This window comes from Nannospalax galili, unplaced genomic scaffold, assembly GCF_000622305.1.
Source record: "Nannospalax galili isolate Female #2095 unplaced genomic scaffold, S.galili_v1.0 scaffold867, whole genome shotgun sequence".
Classification (NCBI taxonomy): Eukaryota; Metazoa; Chordata; class Mammalia; order Rodentia; family Spalacidae; genus Nannospalax; species Nannospalax galili.
Window position 1 is genome coordinate 636,584 of NW_008355797.1, and position 25,420 is coordinate 662,003.

General features: G+C 46.6%; 1 protein-coding gene across 2 annotated transcripts; it reads right to left on the reverse strand.

Moving 5' to 3' along the window:
* Positions 1–567: 567 nt before the first annotated feature.
* Arf3 (ADP ribosylation factor 3) lies at positions 568–25,420 on the reverse strand. 2 transcript variants are annotated; one of them, XM_029556412.1, is made up of 6 exons: positions 25,206–25,420; positions 22,261–22,350; positions 5,583–5,823; positions 4,648–4,758; positions 4,301–4,425; positions 568–3,451 (listed from the first exon to the last, which is right to left on the reverse strand). In XM_029556412.1, the coding sequence occupies exons 3-6, from the start codon at positions 5,728–5,730 to the stop codon at positions 3,290–3,292; spliced, it is 546 nt and encodes a 181-aa protein (XP_029412272.1). In that variant the 5' UTR covers positions 5,731–5,823; positions 22,261–22,350; positions 25,206–25,420; the 3' UTR covers positions 568–3,289. The 2 variants fall into 2 exon arrangements, with proteins under 2 accessions (XP_029412272.1, XP_008851890.1); XM_008853668.3 differs by lacking the exon at positions 22,261–22,350 and having other exon boundaries at positions 25,206–25,418.

The window sequence follows — 25,420 nt, forward strand, 5'->3', positions numbered from 1 at the left end:
AAATAAAGGAAGTATGAGGTCCTCCAAGTTCAGGTTCCTCCATTCACTTCAGTCTCTCAGGTCTACCAACAGATGGTAAATATAGCTACATGCAGGGTTAAGCCCCTCAGAAGTGGGGCTGGAGAGATGGCTCAGTGGTTAAGAACACTGGTTGTTCTTGCAGAAGACCCATATTTGAATCCCAGCACCCACATGGCAGCTAACAACTGTCCATAACTCCAGTCTCAGGGGATCCGACAGCCTCTTCTGACCTCCTCGGGCATTGCACGACACGGGTGCACTTACCTACATGCAGGCATACATGCATACACATATTTTTTAAAAGCCCCTCAGAAGTAGAACAGCAAAGTTCCACAGCTCTCGCACTTTGGTATTGGATATATCTGGTCTTCCTTCTGGGTGTTGATTCCTAACAAGCCAAAGTTCCTCCATCACTCTCTCCCCACGCACTCAAGCTTGTCCTTGTGTCCCCCCTCTGTGGAGAAAGGAGCAGTATGGAGAGGGGCGAGAAACAGAAGTCCCCACTGTCGCAGCGTGCTGTACGCCAAGGATGAAGGTCTGCTCCAAAACTGCATAAAACAAGTTTAATTTCCAACCAGGGTCACAGTCATTGCGTTAGCCCACATTTTGAGCAAGGATAGAGAAGGTGAATTATTAAACACATACAATCTACATTCCAGAGGAAGAAAAAAGAAGAAAAAAATCAGTTCAGAACTGCAGTTACCACTATGACACCACAAACAAACTTTGGAAGTGGGAGAAGGGGGGTGGTCCCCAGGAAGAAGAAAGTTGCAACAAGAAAAATCATAAAATTAAACCAACTTGAGGACAGCAGGAGAGGGGTTGGCAGAAATGGAACAAAACACACAATGCCAAAAGAGCTGTGAGGTAAAGGAGTGTGAAAAAGCCCATCTCATCTCCCTCAAGAGCCAGGGACGGTACTAAGATCACTTGCTGCCCTGCCCCCTGCTGGACGGATCTAGAGCGGCACCAAGGTGACATCCAAGGCTGCTTGGACACTCTTAGCCTCAGATGGGTCCCAGGAGGCCCCAGAGCAAAGACAACAGGGGCTGGGTGTGGGGTGGAGAGATGCCTGAAATGCGCAAAGCCTGTTTGGAACTAGCATCAAATTAGGTAGGGTCACAAGAGCAAAGAGAAGAAGAGGCAAAGTCCTCGCCAATCACAAAGAGGGTAGGAAGTCAAACAGAAAGCAAAAACAAGGAAAAGATAAACAGGCAACGGAAGCGAATGAATTAGGAAGGCAAAGGAAAAAGTTCACAGACAGAGAGCCAATGAAGTGGGGAGACTAGAAAAGTGATGCAAGAGTATGGAGGGCAGCATCTGTGGGGTGGAGGAGTGAGCCCAGTTTTAAATGAAACAGAACCTCCAGTGCCCCCACATACACCCCCCCCACCCACACCCACACACAGCCTAGAAAGCGGGACACCTGTACACACCCACAGTATCTTGGGTAAGTAAGTACCACAGCACTAAGGAACGGGCACCGAGAGACACCCCTGAAACCTCTCACAGTTCAGCTGGGGTAAGTCGGGGGTACTGATCTGCCTGTTGTAGACAGAGGTGGCAGGACAGCTGGCCACACGGAATGAGGCTAAGAACAGTCCTTCTGGGAAGGAGTCCCTCAGCCATACTATGGAGGGCCCAGGATCCTAACCTTAGTAAAAAGGTTATGACAGCTGTCTTGGAGCTCAGGGCGCAGCCAGCACACACAGGAGCCCATAGAACAGCCACAGCTTCACAGCAACCTTCAGTCAGGACCCAGGCCAGGACCTAAGGGATAAGTGCCCCTGGTAGACTGAGATGCAGTAGCAGCAGCTTCTGAACAACCAAAGGATAAAGGAGGGAGGACCCTGAAGACCACTGTATCCACCAGCACCAACAACCACTTAGGGCTCTATTTCTTGCACTCCAACACCCCTCAGATCATTCGTGGGAAGTGTGAGGAGGAATGGGGAAAGCTACTGGAACGGAAAGGAGGGGACAACAAGGATTCTGAAGGCCTGGGAACAGAAAACCGTCTTTCAGCTCGTCCTGCATGAGAAAGGTAAGAGAACTGGAGAATAAAGGGTTGATGCTGACGCCGCTGTATCACTCCCACTCCATGGCTTCTCATTAGTCTACCCAGTCAGTCCTGATCAAGCCAGCAGGACTACTAAGGTGAGAAAGTTTCTGACAAAGAACAGATGGAACCACCCAGCCCCCAAGATCAGACGATGAGAAGGGCACAGGACAGCAGAAACATGCCTCACCTTCTGCTAACAACAATGAAGACAGAAGATCTGAGGCCTTCCCCATACTGCACTGCACCCTCTGTACACAAGTCCTGAACGCACCAGTCTTACTACCTCTGCCTCCCTTCAAGCTCCTGAGGGGCACATCTAAGGATGGAGGGGAGGGTCAACAGAACACTCTGAACTGATAGAAAGTGAGTGGGATCCTCCTCTTCCTACTAATAAGGCAGAGCAGAACAGCATGGCCTTAGGAACAGTCATCGAGAGATCAATGCCATCCCACGCCTTCAGAAAGGTGGAGAAAAGGGTACAAGGAAGATGGTCACAGAGTCCATCACCTGTCCTAACGTCCAGGAATGCTACCTTCAGGAAGAGGAATGAGTCCCAGACTGGGGCAGTCCAGCCTGACTGAAACCCTCCCACCTTTTTCCTTTTATCTCATCAGCACAGAGGGACAGATGACAGGCTCCAGTGGGCAGTGTCCTGGCTGCAAGCCCTGAGCTGCACTCTACCCCCTCCCCCCTTCCCCCACATATATATCTCTCTATACATGTATATACAGGCGCACACATGCACGCACACACAGAGGCCCGTGCAATTTCCATGTAGAATAGGGAAAGAGTGTAGAAGGAAAGGAAGATAGGGAGGAGAGGGGACTGGGGAGACAGGGAAGGAATTCAGATGCCAAGAGCACGGCAACCAGCGCTAAACAAAGCAAATGGAGAGGATATCCCCACTCTTCCTCCTGAAGCCCGAAGGGTTAGAGAGAGGGGGGACCACCCCATGAAACCATAACAGCCTTGTTTTGTTTTAAATCCAGTAAATTGGAATGATTCATCATCAGGACAGCAAGTGGGGACTAGTCATATCATTGGACAGGGTGGAGAGGAGGGAAGGCAAGGCTCTTACTGGGCATGCGGACATGATACCCAAGGCCTTGACCACCTTTTCAATAGGAAGGAAGGGTAAGGATTGGAGTAGGAAGACAACAGGTGTGTCAGGAGTGGGTGGGGTAATTAGAAAGGGCTGCCTGGCTCTCACTTCTTGTTTTTGAGCTGATTGGCCAGCCAGTCCAGGCCTTCATACAGCCCGTCCCCACTGGTAGCACAGGTGGCCTGAATGTACCAATTGCGGTGACGCAGAGAATGCAGCCCCAGCTTGTCCGTGATTTCAGCAGCATTCATAGCATTCGGCAAGTCCTGCAGTACAAGGGAGACACATACAAAGTTACCTCAGGAGAGTTCTATAGCACCCATTTATCAAGGACACATGTACAGGCACTTTCTCCCCCATCATTTTAGGAAATCCACACCGAGATCAAGATGAACTGGGAACTCAGTAATCCTAGAACTCCAGATCCAGTTCTCTAGATAGCTATTCCATTGTGGATCAGGAAATTCATCATGAATTTTAGACAAAGTGTGATTCTAATGGCCAAAGAATCAAGTCTGACAGCAGAGCAAAGGCAGTTCCACTAAAATGCACAACAGAGACGATGGAAATCCGAGGTGACACTTCTACCACACTAACCTCTGAGGACTAAAATGGTGTTGAAAACTCAGGAGGCAGCGGCAGGCACTGTGAGTTTAATGCCAGCCTGGTCTACATAGCAAGTTCCAGGTCAGTCAGGTATACATAGTGAAACTATCTCAAAAAAAAAAAAAAGGGGGGGGGGATGGCTCAATGGTTAAAAGCACCAGTTGCTCTTACAGAGAACCTGGATTCAGTTCCCAGCACCCACATGGCAATGAACTGTCCGTAACTCCACTTCCAAGAGATTCAACACCCTATTCTGACCTCTGCAAGTACTGCATGACATGGTGCAAGCAGGCAATACACTCAATACACATAAAATAAAGATAATACATTTTTTAAATTGCTAAATAAAGCTAGGTAGGGAGATAAAAAAGGGGCATGAAGAAGCCAAATGTTTGTACTTCTGAAGTTGCCAGTAGCCACAGGTCTTTCCAAATAATGAGTCCCAAGGCTCCATTATTTCTACAGCCAGGTTGCCATATTCCAAGTTCAGGGAAAGGGAGAAACCTTACCTGTTTGTTTGCAAAGACAAGGAGCACAGCATCCCGGAGTTCATCCTCTGCCAGCATCCTCATCAGCTCTTCCCGGGCCTCATTTACCCGCTCCCGATCATTGCTGTCAACCACAAATATCAAGCCTGGAGAGGTAGAGCATGTGACACACAGAAATGACAGATGTCCCCTCTCCCATTTGAAAGATAATTCCCTCACCAAACCCTCCAAATATGTGTTTCCTTTCCTCTACTCCCAGAGGTAGCTACAGCAGGGCATGGGCTGGCTACCCAGAACTAAGGAAGAGAGTCACACTCTGCTCATATCCAGCAAACCAATGCCAATCCTGGGAAGTTCATCTGCCATACCTTGGGTATTCTGGAAGTAGTGTCTCCAGAGGGGCCGAATCTTGTCCTGGCCACCTACGTCCCATACCGTGAAGCTGATATTCTTATACTCCACTGTCTCCACATTAAACCCTTTAGGGAAAGGAAAAAGTCAATGGCCCACTGGCCTCAAACATCAGACCTGCAATGACTGCACCAATGAATTTACTCCCATTTCCTCTCAGCCTTAGTTGTGACACTAACAATGGAAAGCTTAAGGGTTCCTAGGACCTGGCAATCCCGGACCTGGTAGCCTGAAGGCCAAAAGAATAATCTAGGGAAAGAAGTCAAAGACAATGAGGTCTGACAGGAGGTTCACAGCTCCTGAGTAATGTAAGCAAATCTTCCCTTGTTCCCTCAGACTCTGGCTCTTGTTCCAGAAAGAAATGACTCCAGTCTACTTCTGTACCTTGGCTACTAGAATCTTCCTGAGATGTGGGGCTGCCTGAAGAATGAGAAATGAGCTAGAATGCTGGAGCTCCAAATGCAGAACAAGCTCATGATGATGATCCACAGCCCCCGTGCATGTGATGAATGCTCTCCCTCCAGCAGGCAGGTCTTAACCAAGATCACCACTGAAGATTTAAACCAAAGCAATTCCAGACCTCTGGCAGGAACATCAAAGCCCTTCACCTGCTTTCCAAATAACACAGAGAACAAACCAACTCTTATGCCTAAGGGTAACTGCTAAGTGCCCGGCTTCGGAAGTTCCCGCATCAGGGAGGGCCAGGGTAGGTGGGCAAATGGCAGTTCCAGCACCTGCTAGCAAGTTAGTTAAACAGACATTCTTCTCTGCAGCCCACAAAAATGTATGGACTTGCCTGGGGAAAACAAGCCAAGTGGGAGAACTAGAAATAGGCCCCCCTGCCTTGCCTCAGCCATCAGCATGAAAGTCCACAAACAAACTGTGCCCTTACCAATGGTAGGGATGGTAGTGACAATTTCTCCCAGTTTCAGCTTGTACAGGATGGTGGTCTTTCCTGCAGCATCCAGACCCACCATTAGGATGCGCATCTCCTTCTTCCCAATCAGGCTCTTGAGAAGGTTTCCAAAGATATTGCCCATGATTACAGCAGCTGCTTTCTGAGGTCAACGGGGTCCAAGTCGGGGCAGTGGCAGTCTAGCTTTAGCCTGGTCCCTAGTACAGATGACCTGATCCTAGGCAAGGAAACACAAACTCATTACCACCATTTGCTTGTCAACATTTCACATTCATAGAATCTGCCAAAGTCATAGCTGGAGTTCATTCACTACTGGCTGAGTGCCTGAAGGGACTATGAATACCAAGGCCCACTCAGACACATCCCATAGAGGTAAAACAATGAAACACTTAGTATCCTTGCTATGCCAATAATCTACTTCAGTGACTCTAGGAAGGTTACCTGTTTCATCTTTCCAGATCTGCACCTAAAAAGCAAGGGGGTTCAACGTGGTTATTTCTAAAGTCACTTCAATTCTGACATTCTATACTATACCCTAAGGCGCTGCAAACTCATTTATACCCCTCCCTCCCACAACCTTGCTCTGATACTTCTGAAAAGGGTAGAAGAGGGAGTGGAATGAGAAGTGGCTGTCACTCCTGACAAGGTTCAGGCTTGCCAGGTGCCCATGGTTTATGCTCTGCTCTAGTAAACAGACTGTTTCTTCCTCGCCTCCTAATTCTGCAGTTCCATTTTCCTTTCATGCCAATGTAAATGAGGATGATGACTCCTAAAAGAATCTGATCTTTTACACTCTGTGAACTGTTGTTAGTTGTGTCCTCTCCATACAACTGCATACTGAGAGGAGGGTAAGAGGCCACCCTCTCTCTGCAGCCAGGCTCACAGTAGCCCACCCTGGGAGAGCTGCTCCAAGTTGTTCCATGAGGTCACCTGCAGCGATGAGGTCATCTCATGTCCTACATCTTCCCTAACCCTTCAGCCTATTCTCCATAAACCAGTCAGAGTGATTTTAAAGCAAAGACCAGGTCAGTGTGGTTCCTCTGTTCAAAATCTTTGTCTTCAAGCTCCCTTTTAGTAAAACCCAAAGTCCTTGCCATTTTGTGTCTCCAAAAACCTAGAATGCTTAATGCAGTGGAATAGCTATGTAACTCCCAAGGTCTTTACCAATCTTATCTCCAGCTCAAGCAAACTGGATGCTTTTGCACAGTATATAGCAGACACTTAACAAATACTTGCTGGATGAAGGAAAGCAGTAAAGACCACTGTGAAGATATAAGACACCTATGTGCCCATTCTAGCTATTGCTACTAACAGACAAAAATCACATTTATTAGGCCAGGCATGGTAGTGCACATCTTTAATCTCAGCACTCAGGAAAGCAGAGGCAGAGGGATCTCTGTAAGATAGAGGCCAGCCTGGTCTACATATCAAGTTCCAGGCCAGCTGAGGTTACAGGGAGACCCTGTCTTTAAAGAAAAAAGAATCATATTTATTCATTCATCCCCTCTCCTCTTCCCTCCCTTCCCCAGTCACACAGCAGCCACAGTAATACACATTTGGAATAGATGTAATAGCCCATGCATGTAATCTCAGCATTCAGGAAGCTCAGGCAGAAGAATCCTAAATTTCAAGCCAATTACATAGCAAGACCACTCCCCATCCAGGCAAAAATAATCATTTTTTGTTTTGTTTTGGGAGGTAGGGTCTTATGTTGCCCAAATTAGCCTCATATTCACTATGTAGCTGAGGATGAATGTGAATTCCTGAGTGATAGTATGCACCACCATACTAAGCTTAGAAATGCACCTTTGAAACAATCATGAAATGGGGGTTCAAACCACCCATACCAGCCAGTTCTCTGTGCCTGCAAGAGGCATGTGTCAGCGGGCAGCTTATTCAGCAATCACCAAATGCCAGTTGCTGGCACTCTCTACAGAGTCTGGAAACCAGAGACACACACCCCCAAACCCAAAAGGCAAAGAACAGGTCAAACAGAATGCAACAAAACCCAAGAATGTGAAAGGTGGATGACAAAGAATCCTGCGTACAAGCCAAAGCATAGAAGGCTGGTGAGTTTTGCTGCTTTTTTCAAAAACTTCTTCAGCCTCTTTGTTAGCAAATTCCAGACTAGTGCAGAGAGGTCAGATCAACAGCCCCTGGAGACCAAAGTACTAGTTTGTCCAAAACCCCAGAAATAATGAGTGCTACAGAATGTTTCATCTTCAAAGACATCCCCAGATATCCACTAATGAGTCCAGGCGTGGCACTCCCAGCAGGTTTCCCAGATGAGCCCTGCCTTTGACCCAGAGCTCATTGCCCAGGGAGAGGGCCCGGCTCAACTTTAGGGCTCAACCTCAGCCACATCGCCCACCAGCCATCCTCCCTGTACTTCCTGCCTCAACCCACCCAGGCATCCCAAAGGTGAGGGCAGGGAGAGGTGGGGTAGACACCACAGTTGACACCCATCCAGCTACTAAGATCAGGCTGCACTCCTGCTTCTACCACCATTACCTCCACAATGAAACCTTTTCCAAGACTCTGGGGATCAAACAATGAGATGACACTTTATGTTAAAGGTTTATTATTAGGTTTTGGCCCAGATTCAAAATTATGTCATACATTTTTCTTGCTACGTTTCATAACCAAACTAGCATCAATCAACATGAACACAGCAGTGGCTGAAAAGGTAACAAGCAGCCACTAGCCTTTGTTCCAGAACACGTGAACACTGTCTTTTGCCTTGCTTCTCTGCTGAGCTGTCTTGCTGAACTTTTGCTTCAAAGATGACCTTAAACTGAGCATGGGGATACATGCTCTGTGGAGGCTGAAGCAAAAGGACTGACTTTAAAAAGAAGAAGCTAGCCGGGTATGAGCAGGGAGACCCAGTCTCAAAAAGACAAAAAAAAAAACAAAAAAAAACCCCAGGTGTGGTGGTACACGCCTAGATCCCAGCACTTGAGGCAGAGGCAGGTGGATCCTTTTGAGTTGCACTCACTATCTTGTGAAGCATTCTTTCTTCGTTTATAAACTGGTACATAACTAAACTGTATTCCTCACTGGCAAGGACTATGTCCTTTTATTTATTTGGGACCTGTGTTCACCCCTATGACAAGGCCATTATGGATGTTCAATCAAAACCACTGACTTGAGCCTCATCTAGAAATCTTTTTATCACTTCTTCTGTCCAGTAGGATTTGGTATCTATGTAATACAGTTTGTTGAAATGTGCTGTCAGCTGGATATAAGAGTATATATCTGTGTTCCTAACACTTAGGGCCTGGGCACAAGAAGATCAAAAGCTCAAGGCCAGCCACAGCTACTTAAGAAGTTCAATGTTGGGCTGGAGAAATGGCTCAGCAGTTAAGAACACTGGCTGTTTTTACAGAAGACCCGGGTTTGAATCCCAGCACTCACATGGCAGCTAACAACTGTCCATAACTCCAGTTCCAGAGGATTCTCTGTGGGCACTGCATGATGGGTATACTTACATATATGCAGGCAATATACTCATACACATAAAAATAATTTTTAAAAAAAGTTCAATATCAATCCGGGCTACAGGAAACCCAGTTAAAACATATTACATATAATATATATCCAGAATGAACCCCTAGAAAAGCCACATGCTACTGTACCCCCAAGTTCAGTGCATATTGTCACTGTCCCCACATACCCAAAATAAAGGCTGAAGGAGATGCTAAAAGAAATAAAGCCAAGGATAAGCCACAGAAAAGAGCCACAGATTGTCTGCTAAACTTGCTCCTCCAAAGCTAGAGCCCAAGTCTCTTTGAAATGGCCCCTGCAGGGGCTGGAGCAATGGCTCAGTGGTTAAGAGCACCGGCTGCTCTTACAGAGGACGTGGGTTTGAGCCCTAACACCCATATGGTGGCTAACAACCATCTATAACTCCAGTTCCAGGGGAATCAGAAACCCACTTCTGACCTCTATGGGCATTGCATGACACGGGTACACCTACCTACATGCTGGCAATACACTCATACACATAAAAAATAAAAATAAGTCAGGCATGGTGGCACACACTTCTATAATCCCAGCACTCAGGAGGCAGAGGCAGGTGGATCTCATATAGCAAGTTCCAGGCCAGCTGGGGCTACAGGGAGGCCCTGCCTGAAAAAAAAAATAAATAAGGGCTGGAGAGATGGCTCTCTTGCAGAGGACCCAGGTTCAATTCCCAGCACCCACATGGCGGCTTCGAACCGTCCTTAACTCCAGTTCCAGGGGAATCCGAAGCCCTCTTCTGACCTCTGTGGCATTGCATGACATGGGTGCGCTCACATACATGCAGGCAATACACTCATACATATAAAATAAAAATATTTTTAAAACATTGTAAAAAATAAAAATATTACATTTTTAAAAAGGCCCCTGCAGAAGAGGAAGACACCCAAAGGGGGTCTGGAGAGACGGTTCAACCTTAAGCACTGGCTGCCTTGAAGGACCCAGGTTTGGTTCCCAGCACCCAAATGGCAGCTCACAACCTCCAGAACTGCAGTTCAGGGGATCCAATGCCCTCTTCTGGCTTCTATAGGCATTCATGGTGCACATGCATACAGGCTAGCACTCACACATATACAAAAATAAATCTACATATAAAAAAGTTATAAAGGTGCCAAAGGGAAAAACTGATGCTGGTAAAGGCAGCAATAAACCTAGGGACAATTGAGGTGACAAATAGACCAGGCATAGAAAGCTGATGGTACTGCGGATGCCAGTGGAAGTGTGTGCAGAAACTCACTCTGTAGACCAGGCTGGCCTTGAACTCACAGAGATCCACCTGCCTCTGCCTCCCGAGTGCTGGGATTAAAGGCGTGCAACCACCTCGCCTGGCATTTTTTATAACTGTGTATTTCTGTAACTGTACAGTTTGAAATACTATTTTTTTAAGTTGTATAAAATGCAAAATATTGTGCTTTTAAGCTATGCTTTTAGCATACAGAACATATCATTGGGGCCACCAAGATGGTTCAGCAGGTAAAGAAACTTGCTGCTGGGGTTGGTGAAATGGTCCATTGTTTAAGAACACCGGTTGTTCTTGCAGAAGACCCAGGTTTGAATCCTGGCACCCACACAGCAGCTAACAACTGTCAACTCCAGTCCCAGGGGATCTGACAGCCTCTTCTGACCTCCTCAGACATTGCACGACACAGGTGCACTTACCTACATGCAAGCAATACATGCATACACATAAAATTTTAAAAATTTTTTTTAAAAAGGAAAAAAAAGAAACTTGCTGCCAAGCCTGACAACCTGAGTTCTATCCCCAAGACCCAAAAAGTAGGAGAACCAACACCTGAAAGCTGTCCTCTGACCTTTACATGTACACTGTAGCGTACGCACGCGCGCGCGCACACACACACACACACACACACAGATAAATAAAAGAGTATTTCGAGGCTGAAGTGATGGCTCAATGGTTAAGAGCACCGACTGCTCTTGCGGAGGACCTGGGTTCAATTCCCAGCACTCACATGGCAGCTACGAACCCTCCAGTTCCAGGTAAATCTGAAGCCCTCTTCTAACCTCCGGGCATTGCATGACACGGGTGCACTCACTTACATGCAGGCAATACACTCATACACATAAAATAAAAAGAAAAAAAGAATATTTCACTTTTTGGGGAGGATTGTCACCAACAGAATGTCTCCCTAGCTGGATTGATATGGCAACCAAATACCATTTCTTGCTAGTTTTAATGCACTTCTGTTGGCCCCAGAAAGATTTCCTCATGTTGACACACTTGGTATAATGCCTTATGGTATAAGAGCACTCAAAATGGTTTAATTTTTTATTGCATTTATAGTTGTGTTTGTGTACAGGTACATACGTGCCACGGCATACATGCGGACATCAGAGGGAGATGGATGGACAACTTCAGGGCCTTCCACCATGTGGACTCTAGGGATCAAACTCAGGTCATCAGGCTTGATGTCAAGTGCCTTTATCCACTGAGCAATCTCACTGGCCCCTCAAAATTCATTTTTATGTCCTTTCTTTCTCTTCCACCACCACCACAGTTAACTCCCTTACAATGAGAGACCTGCGGGGGGGCCTGGCTGCACGTATCTTTAATCCCAACACTTGAGAGGCAGAGGCACACAAATCTCTGTGAGATCAAGGCCAGCCTGGTCTATATAGTGATATCCAGCTGGGGCTATAGGGAGACCCTGTCTAAAATACAAACAAAACCCTAGATGGGACCTGATCCTCATGCTCTGCCCATGTCAGATGATCTGGACTTTGAAGTGACATCATCGACATGGCATTCTTCAAAAGCACAATGGTTCCTTTTTTAAAAGACTGTAGATCTTCAGACTGAGAACTCTGCCATTCTCATATCACTTCATTTCCTGAAAACCAGGTTCAATTTATGAAAACCGGTTTAACAATGTGCTTACTTCGATATATAAACCCTTATTCTAAACTTCCCTATTCAGAATACCAAATGAAGACTTCACTGGTTTTTTTTTCTTTTTCCTTTTTTTGAGACGGGGTCTCATTCATGTGTCTCAGGCTGGCCTCAAATTACATAGCTGGCCTCCACACCTCTCCAGTGCTAGGATTATAGGCCTGTACCACCACATCCAGTTTTATGAAGTGCTGGGGGTTGAACCCAGGGTTTTTCACTTATGCTAGGCCAGCACTCTACCAACTGAGCTTAGATACCCCTAATCCTTCCCTGGAGTTCTATAGTGGCCTTCTGATTTTGGTAATCCATATAATGGAGTTTGAAAGCTCTTGTATTATTTTAATGACTGTACATGTTGTGCCCGAAATACCATGAGTATTTATGAAAAATATCTTTAATAAAGCTGAATATAATTTGACTTGGGGATAGCTAGGTGTGCTGGCGCATGCCTTTAATCCCTGCACTTGGGAGGCAGAGGCGGGTGAATCTCTGAGTTCAAGGTCAGCCTGGTCTATACACAGCAAGTTCCAAGCTAGCTGGGGCTACAGGGAGACCCTGTCTCAAAAAAAAAGAGAAAAAAAATTACTTGGGGGGGAAAAACTGTCAGTTTGGGGCATTTTCCACACATTGCTGGCCCCAGAACCGGTTCTGGAACACCATTAAAGGACTAAAACAGAAATGTGAAACTTCTCCTTGCCATGAACAAGCAAAGGGACCTGATGAATATCTAAGTATCTAAGGGCTACTATGAGTTTTCCTGGAGCAGACCAGGGCCTTGAAGCTAATGGACAGGGTCTCCCTGTAGCCTAGCTGGCCTGGAACTCAGAGAGATCCACCTGCCTCTCACAATGACTCTTTTTAAGCCAATTAGGAGCTGATTTACATAGCATCCAAAGGTGATGCTTGTTTTTCTGCTTTCTCCATCCCTCCCACCCTACTATCAGATTGCACACTGCCTGATCACTAGGACAGTGGCAAGTTTTAGCTTTGTGACACAAACACCAATCTCTGGCTGTAGAGATAATCCTCTTACACCAGAATGCATTCCTACAAAAGAACCTACATGAGGCTGGGGATGTAGTTCAGTTGTAAAAGTACCTACATAGCATGTATGAAGTCCTGGGTTCAATCCCCAGCACCACACAAAACCAAGCATGGTCAAACAGGCCGGTAATCTCAATGCTCTTGGGAGATGGTTAAAGTTGTTCAAGATAATTCTCAGCTACATATTGAATTTGAAGCCAGTCTGGAATACATGAGACCCTGTCTCAAGAAAGAGGAAAGGAAGAGAGGGAAGAGGAGGGAGAGAGGGAGGGAGGTGGGGGGGAGGAAAGGAAACAGGAGAAGAGGAAGTAGGAGGGAAAGAAGACGGGAGAGGGGAGGAGAGGGACAAGTCCTGGGCTGTTTCCCTATGTACTGGAGAGGGGAGGCCCATAGTTACGGTCCTTCACCACAGATGGTACCCCTATGTAGATAAGGCAAAATGGCAGGGTGCCATGGGCTAGAGACCAGGAATACCAGTTAAAACTGAAAATGAGTGGCTCAAGATGAAAATTTGAATATACTAATTTCTCTTAACAAAAAACATATCTCAATATCCTATTTTACATAGAAACTTTTGTTATCAGAGGTAAAAAATAACAACAGGAGCTCCAAAACCATGCTCTAGTACAATCTGGAGCACTGTACCTCAGTCAAGCACAGTGGCTGATTTAAAGCACATCTGAGGTAAACTCTCCAGTCCCCACCCCATGAGAGGCAGGTTGTTGGAGATGGCTGCTCAGTCATCCTGGCTTGTATATGTTGAGGAACATGCCGGCCTCAATCTCCAGGGCATTTTGATGGTCACAGCCTGTCAGCCATACATACTCCTCCCACCTCATTCCAATGTACACCAAGCAAGTGTCCTGAGATGCTTCTGAGGGGACTTCTGATCTGGCACCACCCCCCTCCTCTTCAGGAGGAAGGCAAAACAGGGCCTCTTGAACCCTCTGCCAGGCAAGGTCCAATAAAGGCACCTGTGTTCCCAGTTACCTTTCAAATGGAGGTGTTACTAACAGAAAATGCTATTTGTAGCACTGCTAACAAGACCAATACAAATTAGGAAAATGAAGCAGGGTGTGCCTGCACTTGGTCTCTCTGCAAAGCTGGCTGCTGACATCTTTATTTGGGGGGGGGAGTTTTGTTGTTTTGGGGTTTTTTTTTGTCTTTTTGAGACAGGGTCTCCTTGTAGCCCCAGCTGTCCTGGAACTATGTAGACAAGGCTGGCCTCGAACTCACAAAGATCTGCCTGCCTCTGCCTCTGCCTCCCAAGTGCTGGGATTAAAGGCATGCACCACCATGCTCGGCTGTTTTTCGCCTTTTTGAGACAGGGTCTCCCTGTAGCCCCAGCTGGCCTGGAAGTCGCTATGTAGGCCAGGTTGTCCTTGAACTCAGAGATCCTCCTGCCTCTGCCTCCTGAGTGCTGGGACTAAAGAGGTGCGCCACCATGCCCGGCTAACATCTGTAAATTTTAAGTTTTGTCTCAAGAGCACTGAAGTCAGACTAAAAGAATATCTCAGCCGCTTCTAAAATTTCTGAAGGCCAAGAAATCACTTCTGTTGTACTTATCAAATAGTACACTGAACCAGGCTGGGGGCTGCAGATGCAGCAGTGGTAAAGCGATTCCTGGGGATACACAGGCCTTGGATTCATGCCAAAAACAAGTAAGAAAATATGAGGGTTAAGAGATAAGGGGCTGAAGAGAAGGCTCAGCAGTTAAGAACACTAACTGTTCTTACAGAGGACCTGGGTTCGAATCCCAGCACCCACATGGCAGCTAGCAACTATTCATAACTCCAGGGGATCCAACAGCCTCTTCTGTCCCCCTCGGGCATTGTACCACATGGGTGCACTTACATGGGTGCAATATATGCACACAAAATAAAAATAATAAAAGAGATAAGCACAAAGTATTATGAGAAAAGAAACCAGAGTGGTCAATCAAAACTGAAGGGTGAACCACTGAGATGACTCAGTGGGTAAAAGCACTTCCACCAAGTTTGATAACCTAGTTCAATGTCCAGGACCCACATGGTAGGAAGGAGAGAACTGACACCACTTACGTTGTCCTCTGACTTCCACACAAACACTATATGGTCACCCACACCCAGACCTACTCTAAATAAGTATAAAAACATTTCTTAAAGACTGAAGAATAGAGCTGGGTGTGATTCAATCCCAGCACTCAGGAGGCAGAGGCAGGCAAATCTCCATGAGTTTGAAGTCAGCCTGGTTTACTTAGTGAGTTCCAGGCCAGCTGGGGCTACAGGGAGACCCTGTCTCAAAAAAAGATATGAAGGGTGTAAGCTAAGGATAGAGCTGAGCTGGTAGAGTGCTTGCCTAGCATGTAGGAAGCCCTGGTTCAATCCCAGTAATGCATAAAACTGTGGTGGCACACAACTGCAATCCTAGCATTCTGAAGGTGAAGGCAGAAAGACTAGAAGTTCAGGGTCATCCTCATCTATACAGTGAGTTCCAGGCCAGCCTAGGACACAAAATATAAACAAGCAAGGTGTGGGGGCACAGGCACCTCGAAGGCAAAGGCAGGCAGATCCAGGCCAGCCTGGTCTGCATAATGAGTTCCAGGACAGTTGGGGCTACAGGAAGACCCTGCTTCAAAAAGACACCATTAAGGGTAAGAATAATTCCCAGACATGATTCTCAGGTCACACCTGCCCAAATCTCTAAAGAAAAACAGGAAGTAACCAGATAATAAGGTGGGAGTGAATGACAGGAAGTAGTTTGTGCACACATAAAGACTTGGGTTACAATGATCACACATTTTATCAGACAAGGCCATATGCAAGTTGTAATTATTTGGACATAGCATGGTGAGTAAATGGAAGTGATGAGAGGACCTGAGAGATAAGAAGGGGCTGGCTCATGAAGGGCCTTAAAGGCTGCAGGCTGAGTAACAGGACCAGATTCATGATTTAGAAAAACCATACTAGCAAGTTTTCAGGAGTAAATTAAGAGGGCAAGACCAAAAGCAAAGACTACTTGGCTTGTACAATAATACAAATGAGGAGCTGGAGAGATGGCTCAGTAGTTAAGAATACTATTCTTGCAGAAGACCTGGGTTCGAATCCCAGCACCCACATGGCAGCTAACAACTGTCCATAACTCCAGTTCCAGGGGATCTGACAGTCTCTTCTGTCCTCCACAGGTGTTGCATGACACAGGTGAACTTACCTACATGCAGGCATAGCATAACACTCATACACATAAAATAAAAATAATAAAATATTTAAATAATACAGATTAAGAAATCAAAATTTTTTACTTATTATTTCATTTTATTTTTTTGGTCTTTTTTGAGAAAGAGTCTCCCTGTAGCTCCAGCTGGCCTGGAACTCACTATGGTCTACAGACCAGGCTGGCCTTGAACTCAGATCTGCCTGCCTCCACCTCCTGAGTGCTGGGATCAAAGGTGTGCGCCACCATGCCCGACTAAAAAATTATTTTTTAAAAATTTTATTTACTGGGGCTGGAGATGGCTCAGTGATTAAGAATACTAGTTGTTCTTGCAGAAGACCCAAGTTTGATCCCAGCACCCACATGGAAGCTAACAACTGTCGACAACTCCAGTTCCAGGGAATCCAACAGCCTCTTCTGTCCTCCATAGGCATTGCACGACATGGGTGCACTTATCTACATGCAGGCAATACACTCAATACACATAAAATAAAAAGTAGTTTAAAAAAATTGCTGGGTGTGGTGGCGCACACCTTTAATCCCAGCAGGCAGAGGCAGGTGGATCTTTGTGCGTTTGAGGCCAGCCTGGTCTACACAGTGAGTTCCAGGACAGCTGGGGCTACAGGGAGACCCTGTCTCAAAAAAAAAAAAAAAGCTGGAAAGATAACAGCAGTTGCTGTTCTTGCACTCATGTCCAGCTGCTCACCTGTTATCTCCATCCAGCTCCAGGGGATTTGATATCTTCTGGACTCCAAGGACACTCACACACATGTGGCATACACTCAGACCCCCCCCACACACACAGAAATAAACTTTTTAAAAGAAAAATACATGAGGAGGGGGAGCTGGAGAAATGGCTCAACAGTTAAGAGCACTGGCTACTCTTGCAGAGGGCCTGGGTTCAATTCCTAGCACCTACACAGCAGCTAATAGCTATCTGTAACTCCAGTTCCAAGGGAATCCAAAACCCTCTTCTGACTTCCTCACACACTGCATAACATGGGTGCACTTACAGGCAATACATTCATACACATAAAATAAAAATAAAATATTTTTTAAAAAAGTATACATGGCTGAGTATGGTGGCACATGCCTTTTTAATCACAGCACTCAGGAGGCAGAGGCAGGTAGACCTCTGTAAGTTCCAGGTCAGCCAGATCTACAAAATGAGTTCCAGGCCAAAGGGCTAAAGGGAAACCCTATCTAAAAAAAAGAAATTTAAGCCAGGCGTGGTGGTGCACGCCTGTAGTCCCAGCACTTGGGAGGCAGAGGCAGGCAGATCTCTGTGAGTTAAAGGCCAGCCTGGTCTACATAGTGAGTTCCAGGACAGCTGGGGCTACAGAGAGACCCTGCTTCAAAAAGACAAAAAAAAAATTTTTTTAAGGCTAAATTAAGGCCTGAAAATCACTTATTGTATTAGACTATCAGTAATGACTTTGGTATGAATTAAAATATGCCTAACTAAAATTGTGTCCCCACTTAACTAAACTTGTGATACCAGAGTTGTTTCAACAACAACATATATAAGAATGCATAGCCAAGGGGGCTGGAGAGATACCTCGGCAGTTAAGAGCACCGGCTGCTCTTGCAGAGGACCTGGGTTTGATTCCCAGCATCCACATGGTGGCTAACAACCATCTGTAACTCAAGTTCCAGGGAATCTGACACCCTCTTCTGATCTCTGTGGGCACTGCACAACATGGGTGCACTTACATACATGAGGCAATACACTGACACACATAAAAAAAATAGTAATTTCTTCAAAAAGAATGTATAATCAAGTCAGACAAAACAGTGACCAGGTGAAAGCTAGACTCATTTGTTTTAGAAACAAAGCTTTTTAGCCTGCCCTATTCTTAAAATCTGACCAGCTTACAACTGCTCCAAGTTATCTACGGCTGTTCCTATCTACGGCCTTGGATAGCCAAATACTATACTTTCCTCACTGCAAAATCACTGAAAATATATCAGTATCCTTGGGTAGCTATTGTAAAGCCTTAATAAACCAAATCTGGACCCTGGGTACAGGTCAAGGAGGAGTTCACAGTCAATGTGTCAAACAGGAAGCCAGGCAAGGCCAACTATTACAGTAAAGTCTAAGGATACAGAAATATGTGGGGTTTATTCAAATTTGTCTATTCTGTTTTCCAGGGTGAAACTTCCCAAAGTGCCTCTAATGCATTACAGGTCATCTGGAGATACTGACCCCAAAGCTAATAGCTAGCTAGGTAGGACTTCAGGTGACTAGAGTCCTTGGGCCAGTTATCTCAGGTTTCTAGCAGCTGTCTAACTACTATCATGTTCTGTGTATGCCGTAAGAGGAAAACAGGCTAGGAAGTCCTGCACTAGATTATGTGTCCTTTACCTGCAGGACAATGCCTTCTGCTTCATGTCTCCAGCTTTATAAAGCACTGTGACTGACCTGTAGCTAGTGACTGACATGCTTTCTGAGAATGGTTTCACTGAGGATGGCAAAATATCTAGGGAATCAAGGTAGACAGTAATCCCTCAGTCCTTTTCCTGTATTTGACAAACTGGAGAAGTTGTTTATGTGTTCTTGAAGCCCTAGGATTCCCCACATGGGACTGAGAGGTTGCAAAGACAGTAAGCATGATACTGCATACCTGTAATCACAGCACATGGGAGGCAGAAGAATCACCCATGAAGCCAGTCAAGAGTAAGACTCTCTCTTTTAAAAACCAAAGAAGCTAAAGAGATAACTCAGTGGTAAGAGCACTGGCTGCTCTTGCAAGACAACCCAGGATCAAATCCCAACACCCACACGGTAGCTAACAACCATCCATAACTCCAGTTCCAGGAAATCCGATGCCCTATTCTTGCTTCTACGGGCATTGTACAACATGGGTGCACTTACATACATGCAGACAATATATTCATACACATAAAATAAAAATAAAAAGTTTAAGGCCAGGTGTGGTGGTGCACGCCTTTAATCCCAGCACTCGGGAGGCAGAGGCAAGCGGATCTGAGTTCAAGGCCAGCCTGGTCCACATAGTGAGTTCCAGGACAGCTGGAGCTACAGGGAGACCATCTCAAAAAGACCAATAAATAAAATAAATAAATAAAAATTTAAACACATATATAAATAAAATATAAAAGGCCAGGTGTGGTGGTGATCGCCTTTAGTCCCAGAACTCAGAAGGTAGGAAAGTAAATCTCTGTGAGTTCCAGGCCAGCTGGGACTACAGGGAGATTCTGTCTCAAAAAAGACCAAAAAAACAAGGATTGGAAAGATGGCTCAGCAGTTAAGAACACTGACTATTCTTGCAGAAAACCCAAATTCGTTCGAATCCCAGCACCCACATAGCAGCTAACAACTGTCTGTAGCTCCAGTTCCAAAGATCTGACAGTCTCTTCCATCCTCTGCAGGCATCACATGACACGGGTGCACTTACCTACACGCAGGCAATACATGCATACACATAAAATAAAAATAATAAATTTTTTTTTAAAGACCAAGAAAATGGGGGGGGTAGGCAGAGAGATAGGCAGTAAGATGGCTTAGGAGGTAAAGACACCTGCCACCAACCCGAAAGACCGAAGTTCAATCCCCTGGACCCACATGGTAGAAAGAGAAAACCAATTCCTCCAAAATGTCCTCTGACCTCCACATACTTGCTGTGGCACATGTACAATTCCATACCTAAGGACCCACGTAAACACATGCCACACAGAATAAGCAAACATAAAGAAAAAGAACTGCTGGCCACAGTGGTGCACACCTTTAATCTCAACACTTTTAAGACAGAGGCAGACAGGTACCTGTTGAGTAAGAGGTCAGCCAGAGATACACGGTGAGATGTTAGCTCAAAAAAAGTCTCCTATGGAGCTGGAGAGATGGCCCGGCGGTTAAGAGCACTGACTGCTCTTGCAGAAGACCCGGGTTCAATTTCCAGCACCCACATGGCAGCTAACAATTGTCCGTTACTCTAGTTCCAGGGGATCCGACAGCCTCTTCTGATCTCCTCGGGCATTGCACGACACAGGTGCACTTACCTACATGCAGGCAATATACGCATACACATAAAATAAAAATAATAAAAAAAATTGTTTTAAAGATTTAAAAAACTTTCTTTTCTTAAAAAAATATCTTATTTTATGTGTATGCGTGTATTGCCTGCATGTAGGTAAGTGCACCTGTGTCGTGCAATGCCCGAGGAGGACAGAAGAGGCTGTCGGATCCCAGTCGCAGTTACAGTTGTTAGCTGCCATGTGGGTGCTGGGATTCGAACCCGGGTCTTCTGCAAAAACAGTCAGTGTTCTTATCCACTGAGCCATCTCTCCAGCCCCACTTTTTATCTTTTATAAAAAAAAATTTTTTTTTGTTCTTTTTGAGACAGGGTCTCCCTGTAGCCCCAGCTATCCTAGAACTCACTATGTAGACCAGGCTGGCCTTGAACTCACAGAGATCCACCTGCCTCTACCTCCCAAGTGCTGGGATTAAAGGCGTGTGCCACCACTCCTGGCAATAAAATTTATTTTATTTTTAATTACATGTACATGTGTGTATCTGTATGTGCACATGAGTGCAGGTGCCCAAGTAGTCCAGAAGAGAGCACTGGATCTCCTAGAGCTGAGAGCTGAGCACAGGTCCTCTTCAGGAGCATCAGGAACTTTCAGTCACTGAGCATCTCTCCAGCCCTAAAAAATATAAACATACTTTACAGTGTGTGTGTGTGTGTGTGTGTGTGTGTGTGTGTGTGTGTGTGTGTGTCATGTGTATGGGCAGGCGTGTGCCATGCACATACGTGGAGTCAAAGGACAACTTGCAGGTCAGTTCTCTTTCAACCATGTGGGTTCCAGAAATCAAGATCAGGTCTTCAGGTTTGGCTGCAAGTGCCATTACCTGCTGAGCCATCTCACTGGACCCCTGAAGTCTTCATTTTATTTTTATTTTTCTTTATTTATTTTAATTTTTTTTGAGACAGAGTCTCACTATATAGCCTGGCTGGCCTGAAACGATGTAGATCAGGCTATCCTCAAACTCACAGAGAACTCTGCCTGGCCAGTGCTGGAAAAAAGGTGTGTACCATCACACATAGCAAAGCATTCACCTTTTTGGAATTCTGTTCCCATGTCCTTTTAGTACCAAAATGTTTCATTAGCTCTCTATCTATTCATCACAGGTCTTGAAATGGAGAAGGCACAGTAGAGAATTACTGAAACATCATAATCTCTGAATCTTAACACAGCATCCTGTAAAATGCAGAGACAGACATTTTTAAAAAGATAGGACATGGGGCTGGAGAGATGGCTCAGCAGTTAAGAGCACTAGTTGCTCTTGCAGAGGCCCTGGATTCAATTCTCAGCACCCACATGGTGGTGGCAATGGTCTGTAACTCCAGTCCAGGGGCTCTGATGCCCTCTTCTGACCTCCATGGGCTTCATATGACATGGTGCACTTACATACATGCAGGCAATACACTCAAATAATAAATAAGACTATATAAAAAGATAGAACTAAATGAAAAGTTGTCCAGCAAATGGAGATCCTGAAATACGATTGAGACGTAAATTAAGGGCACCAGGAAACTGAACTAGGTCAATCAGGATGTTCAATCATACCTCAGAGTTAGTAACCTTTACTTTTTGGGTTTTTGTTTTTTTAAACAGTCTCCTTTATCCCAGGCTGGCCTCAAACTCAACATGTAGCTGAGAAAGACCTTGAACTTCTGATCTTCCTGCCTCTACCTTCCACAGGTGTGTGGCACTATGCCCAGTTTCATGCAATACTAGAGATGAAACCCAAGACTCTGTGCATGCTAAGCAAGCACTCTACCAAAGTAAGCTACATTCCCATCCCTAATTTTTTTGGGGGGAGAAAGGGTCTCATGTAGCACCCACTAACCTCAAACTCCTAATCCTCTTGCCTCTCCCTCCTAAGTGCTATTATTACAGGCATGCTTCATCACACTCAGCTCTACAGCAGCTTTTCTAACAAACACTATTCTGGATGGCCCATGTCCTTACCCTACATCCAAGATGATGGTTCCAGACCCCTGCCTTGCTCCAGCTTCACCTCCCACTCAGGCAGCAGGAGCTGACTCTATGAGGCTGATACTGGAAAAAAAAAGATTTCACTGCTTATAAGCCTACAGCCAGCACAGAAAGTCACTGTAACAATCATCCCTCTGCACAGGCACCTAGTTGCTCTTTTGTGAACTTTCTCTCCTTTAAAACAGCCCTGGGTATTCTTATTATTACTATTATGATGGTGGATTATTAAACAGCAGTTAACATTTATTTGGTGCTATATGTTCTATACAATACTAAGTACATTTATTTTTGCATTTAATTCTCATGACAACAGTATTTGGTAGCTACTATCATTACCTTTTTTAAAGATAAGGAAAATTAAACTAAGCCAAGACAATTTTTTCCAAAAAATGCAACTAATAAAATAGCATGCACAGAAGATGAACACAATGTTGTCTCAATCTATAGCCTACACTTAATTACTATATAACTCTGCATCTAAAAGTTCCCTCAACCAAAATGGTGAAGAAAGCCAAACATTGGTATGTTTTGACTTGGCCTCTTGGCACCTATTTCCAGTTATATGAGGAAGAACAGTCCACAACTTCCCCCAGTTACAATCTCAGTAATTTTAATGGAAGTTCCTCCTCCTCACCAAACACTACTACCCTCTGTCCCCGAACTCCACTTCCTCTGTATCTGCTGGAAGAGACAGGCAGGCAGGTGAACACACTGCAGTAGCTCCCTGGAGGCTGGACTCCGCTCTTTCCAGCCTGCTGTCTGCTGTCCCATTTTTTCTTGCTTTCAGCACAACACCAGCTATCATGCACTGGAACCAACTGTGTCCAAGCACCACATACATGTATTAGCTCCTTCTCCACAAGCGCTAGGATCCCTAGTCACAGACAACACTTTGAAGGGCTTAGTCTGATGGAGGACCCCCTTACTCACAATGGAAAACAGGAAATCTGGAATCCAAGATAAAACTTTTGAGTTCTAGTAATACTTTCCTTTTGAGGGTCTTAGTCTTCATTATCTGTGTCTCTTTATGCGTCTTAGGAAACTGGAGAAAACAAGACTTCTCAGCTGCTCAGCTATCTCCAGGTGTTTCAGCCTTTTTTTGTTTTTGTTCTGTTTTGTTTGAGACAGTCTTGCTATGTCACCCAAACTGACCTCCTGCTTCCTATCTTCCTAGAAGTGGGATTACAGGCCTACCTTACCCCACCTCACTAACCCTCCTCCTTTAAACTGTAACTGGAAACTTTACTGAGTTCTATACACTCACATCTGCAAGATTCTTGAGTTCAAAGTCAGACAGGGCTACACAGGAAGATCCAAAAAGGGAAGGGAGGCAAAAAGAGAAGGAGGGTGGGGAAAAAAAGGGGAGGGGGAAGCAAAGAAGGAAAGGCAGCAAAGCTTTGACTGCAAGATGACAGGAGAAATGACCTGGCTGAATCCAAGGTCAATGATTCATCTGGTGGAAAGCTGAACCTAAGTGAATCAAGCCTCTTTCTTAGAACGAACTTAGGTTATTCAACTCGGGTCTAATATGCAAACACCAATGCACTGGCCACTGCCACTTGTAACAAGGAGAGACACTGCCTCCAAAGACAAAATGGCAGCAAGGACCATTTCCAGCTACCTGACTGGGGACAGAGGTGGAGGAGTATGTGGAGACTAGATTCTATCCTGTTGCACTGACTCAAGCAATCAGACTCCTGCAGCAGATAAAACTTTCATGCCATGGACCAGGGATGACCCAATCCAACAGCAGAGGCTGGTTTTACGTTACAGATCCCCCTCACCCCATCACCTCACTGTATCTTCTCACTCCTGACCACATACCACACCACATACGGCTTCACTTGCACCAATTCTTCCTGGCCAAGACAGATGGAAACCGATAGTACTACAACCCATAAAAGAACAACTCCCCCCAAAGCCAGTTACCACTTAACAAATGGCCCATTTTAACAGGCAACTTCCCCATCTCCCCGCCTCCCCTCCTCCCCACCTCCCGCTCCTTCCTTCAAAAGATTGGCGTAAGCAAGGGCTCCATTTTCTGTTCCGGGAATCCTGGCACTTCCTAAAGAAAGAAAGCGGATTGGAAGACACAAACTCAGGGCCAGTGACAAGCTGCTCCCTCCTCCTGTGAGACCGCCCCCGCTACGCCTGGGGGAGGAAGGCCCCACCTCTCTTCTCCAAGCGGGCTCAGGTCCCCCTCCCCCCTTCTCCAGCCCCCTCTCCACCCTCTCCCCACCTGCTGCCCTCTTCCCAACCTGCCCTTCCCAACGCCGGAAAGCCAAGCGCGACCTACACAACCGCGCACAGGGCACCAGCCGGCCCCAATGCCAAACCCCAGTCCCCCTGAGCACCCTGCCCCAGGATAGGGGGGAGGGAGTGTAACCACAGCGAGGCTCTTTCCAGTCCTCCACGCTCAGGCGGGGGAGGGAGAGGGAGAAGGCGACATTCCCTAGCCTTAAATATGAGGAGGTCCAAACATCCACGCCGCCCCCGCAGCACCTCTCGCTGGACAACTGGCCTTCCCCAACGCCAGCCCTCCAAAGCGCCCCTCCCGCAGCGCAGGTCGCCCCCGCGAGCGAGGCGAAGACACGCTGCGCCCCCGCCCCCGCCCCCGCTCCGCGTCCTCCCGACGCGGGGCCCGTAGGACCCTGACCCCCAGCTCCGGGAAGGCAAACACCACACCGCGTCAGGCCGGCCGGCTCGCGGACCAGGGGGTCTGGACCTCCGCGGTCCCCACCCCCCCGAGCCTCCTCCCGACGCGGGGCCCGTAGGACCCTGACCCCCAGCTCCGGGAAGGCAAACACCACACCGCGTCAGGCCGGCCGGCTCGCGGACCAGGGGTTCTGGACCTCCGCGGGCCCCACCCCGCCGAGCCTCTTCCCTCCCCGGACCCGCCTTCCCGCCCCAGCCCTGACCTGTGCCTGTTCCCGGCTTCGGCTCCGACCGCCGCGTCCGCCCCCGCAGGTTCCGCCCGGCTCCCGCGCCGCTCCCTCTGGCGAGTCAGGCCGACGACGGTGAGGCCGCTCCGCTGGCCCGCTCCCCGGCTCCCTCCTTCCTTCCCTCCACCTAGTACCGGAAGCCGTGACGGCGACGGGAGCAGTGCGGCGAACCCCCACCCCAAGCCTGGGAT

Bases quoted from the DNA above. Each gene is read 5' to 3' on its own strand.
- Arf3 (XM_029556412.1), bottom strand. From the start codon at position 5,730: ATGGGCAATATCTTTGGAAACCTTCTCAAGAGCCTGATTGGGAAGAAG. The intron at 4,759-5,582 runs GTAAGGGCACAG...CTTTCCCTAAAG, and splicing joins CACTACCATCCCTACCATTG to GGTTTAATGTGGAGACAGTG. The intron at 3,452-4,300 runs GTAAGGTTTCTC...CTTGTACTGCAG, and splicing joins TTGTCTTTGCAAACAAACAG to GACTTGCCGAATGCTATGAA.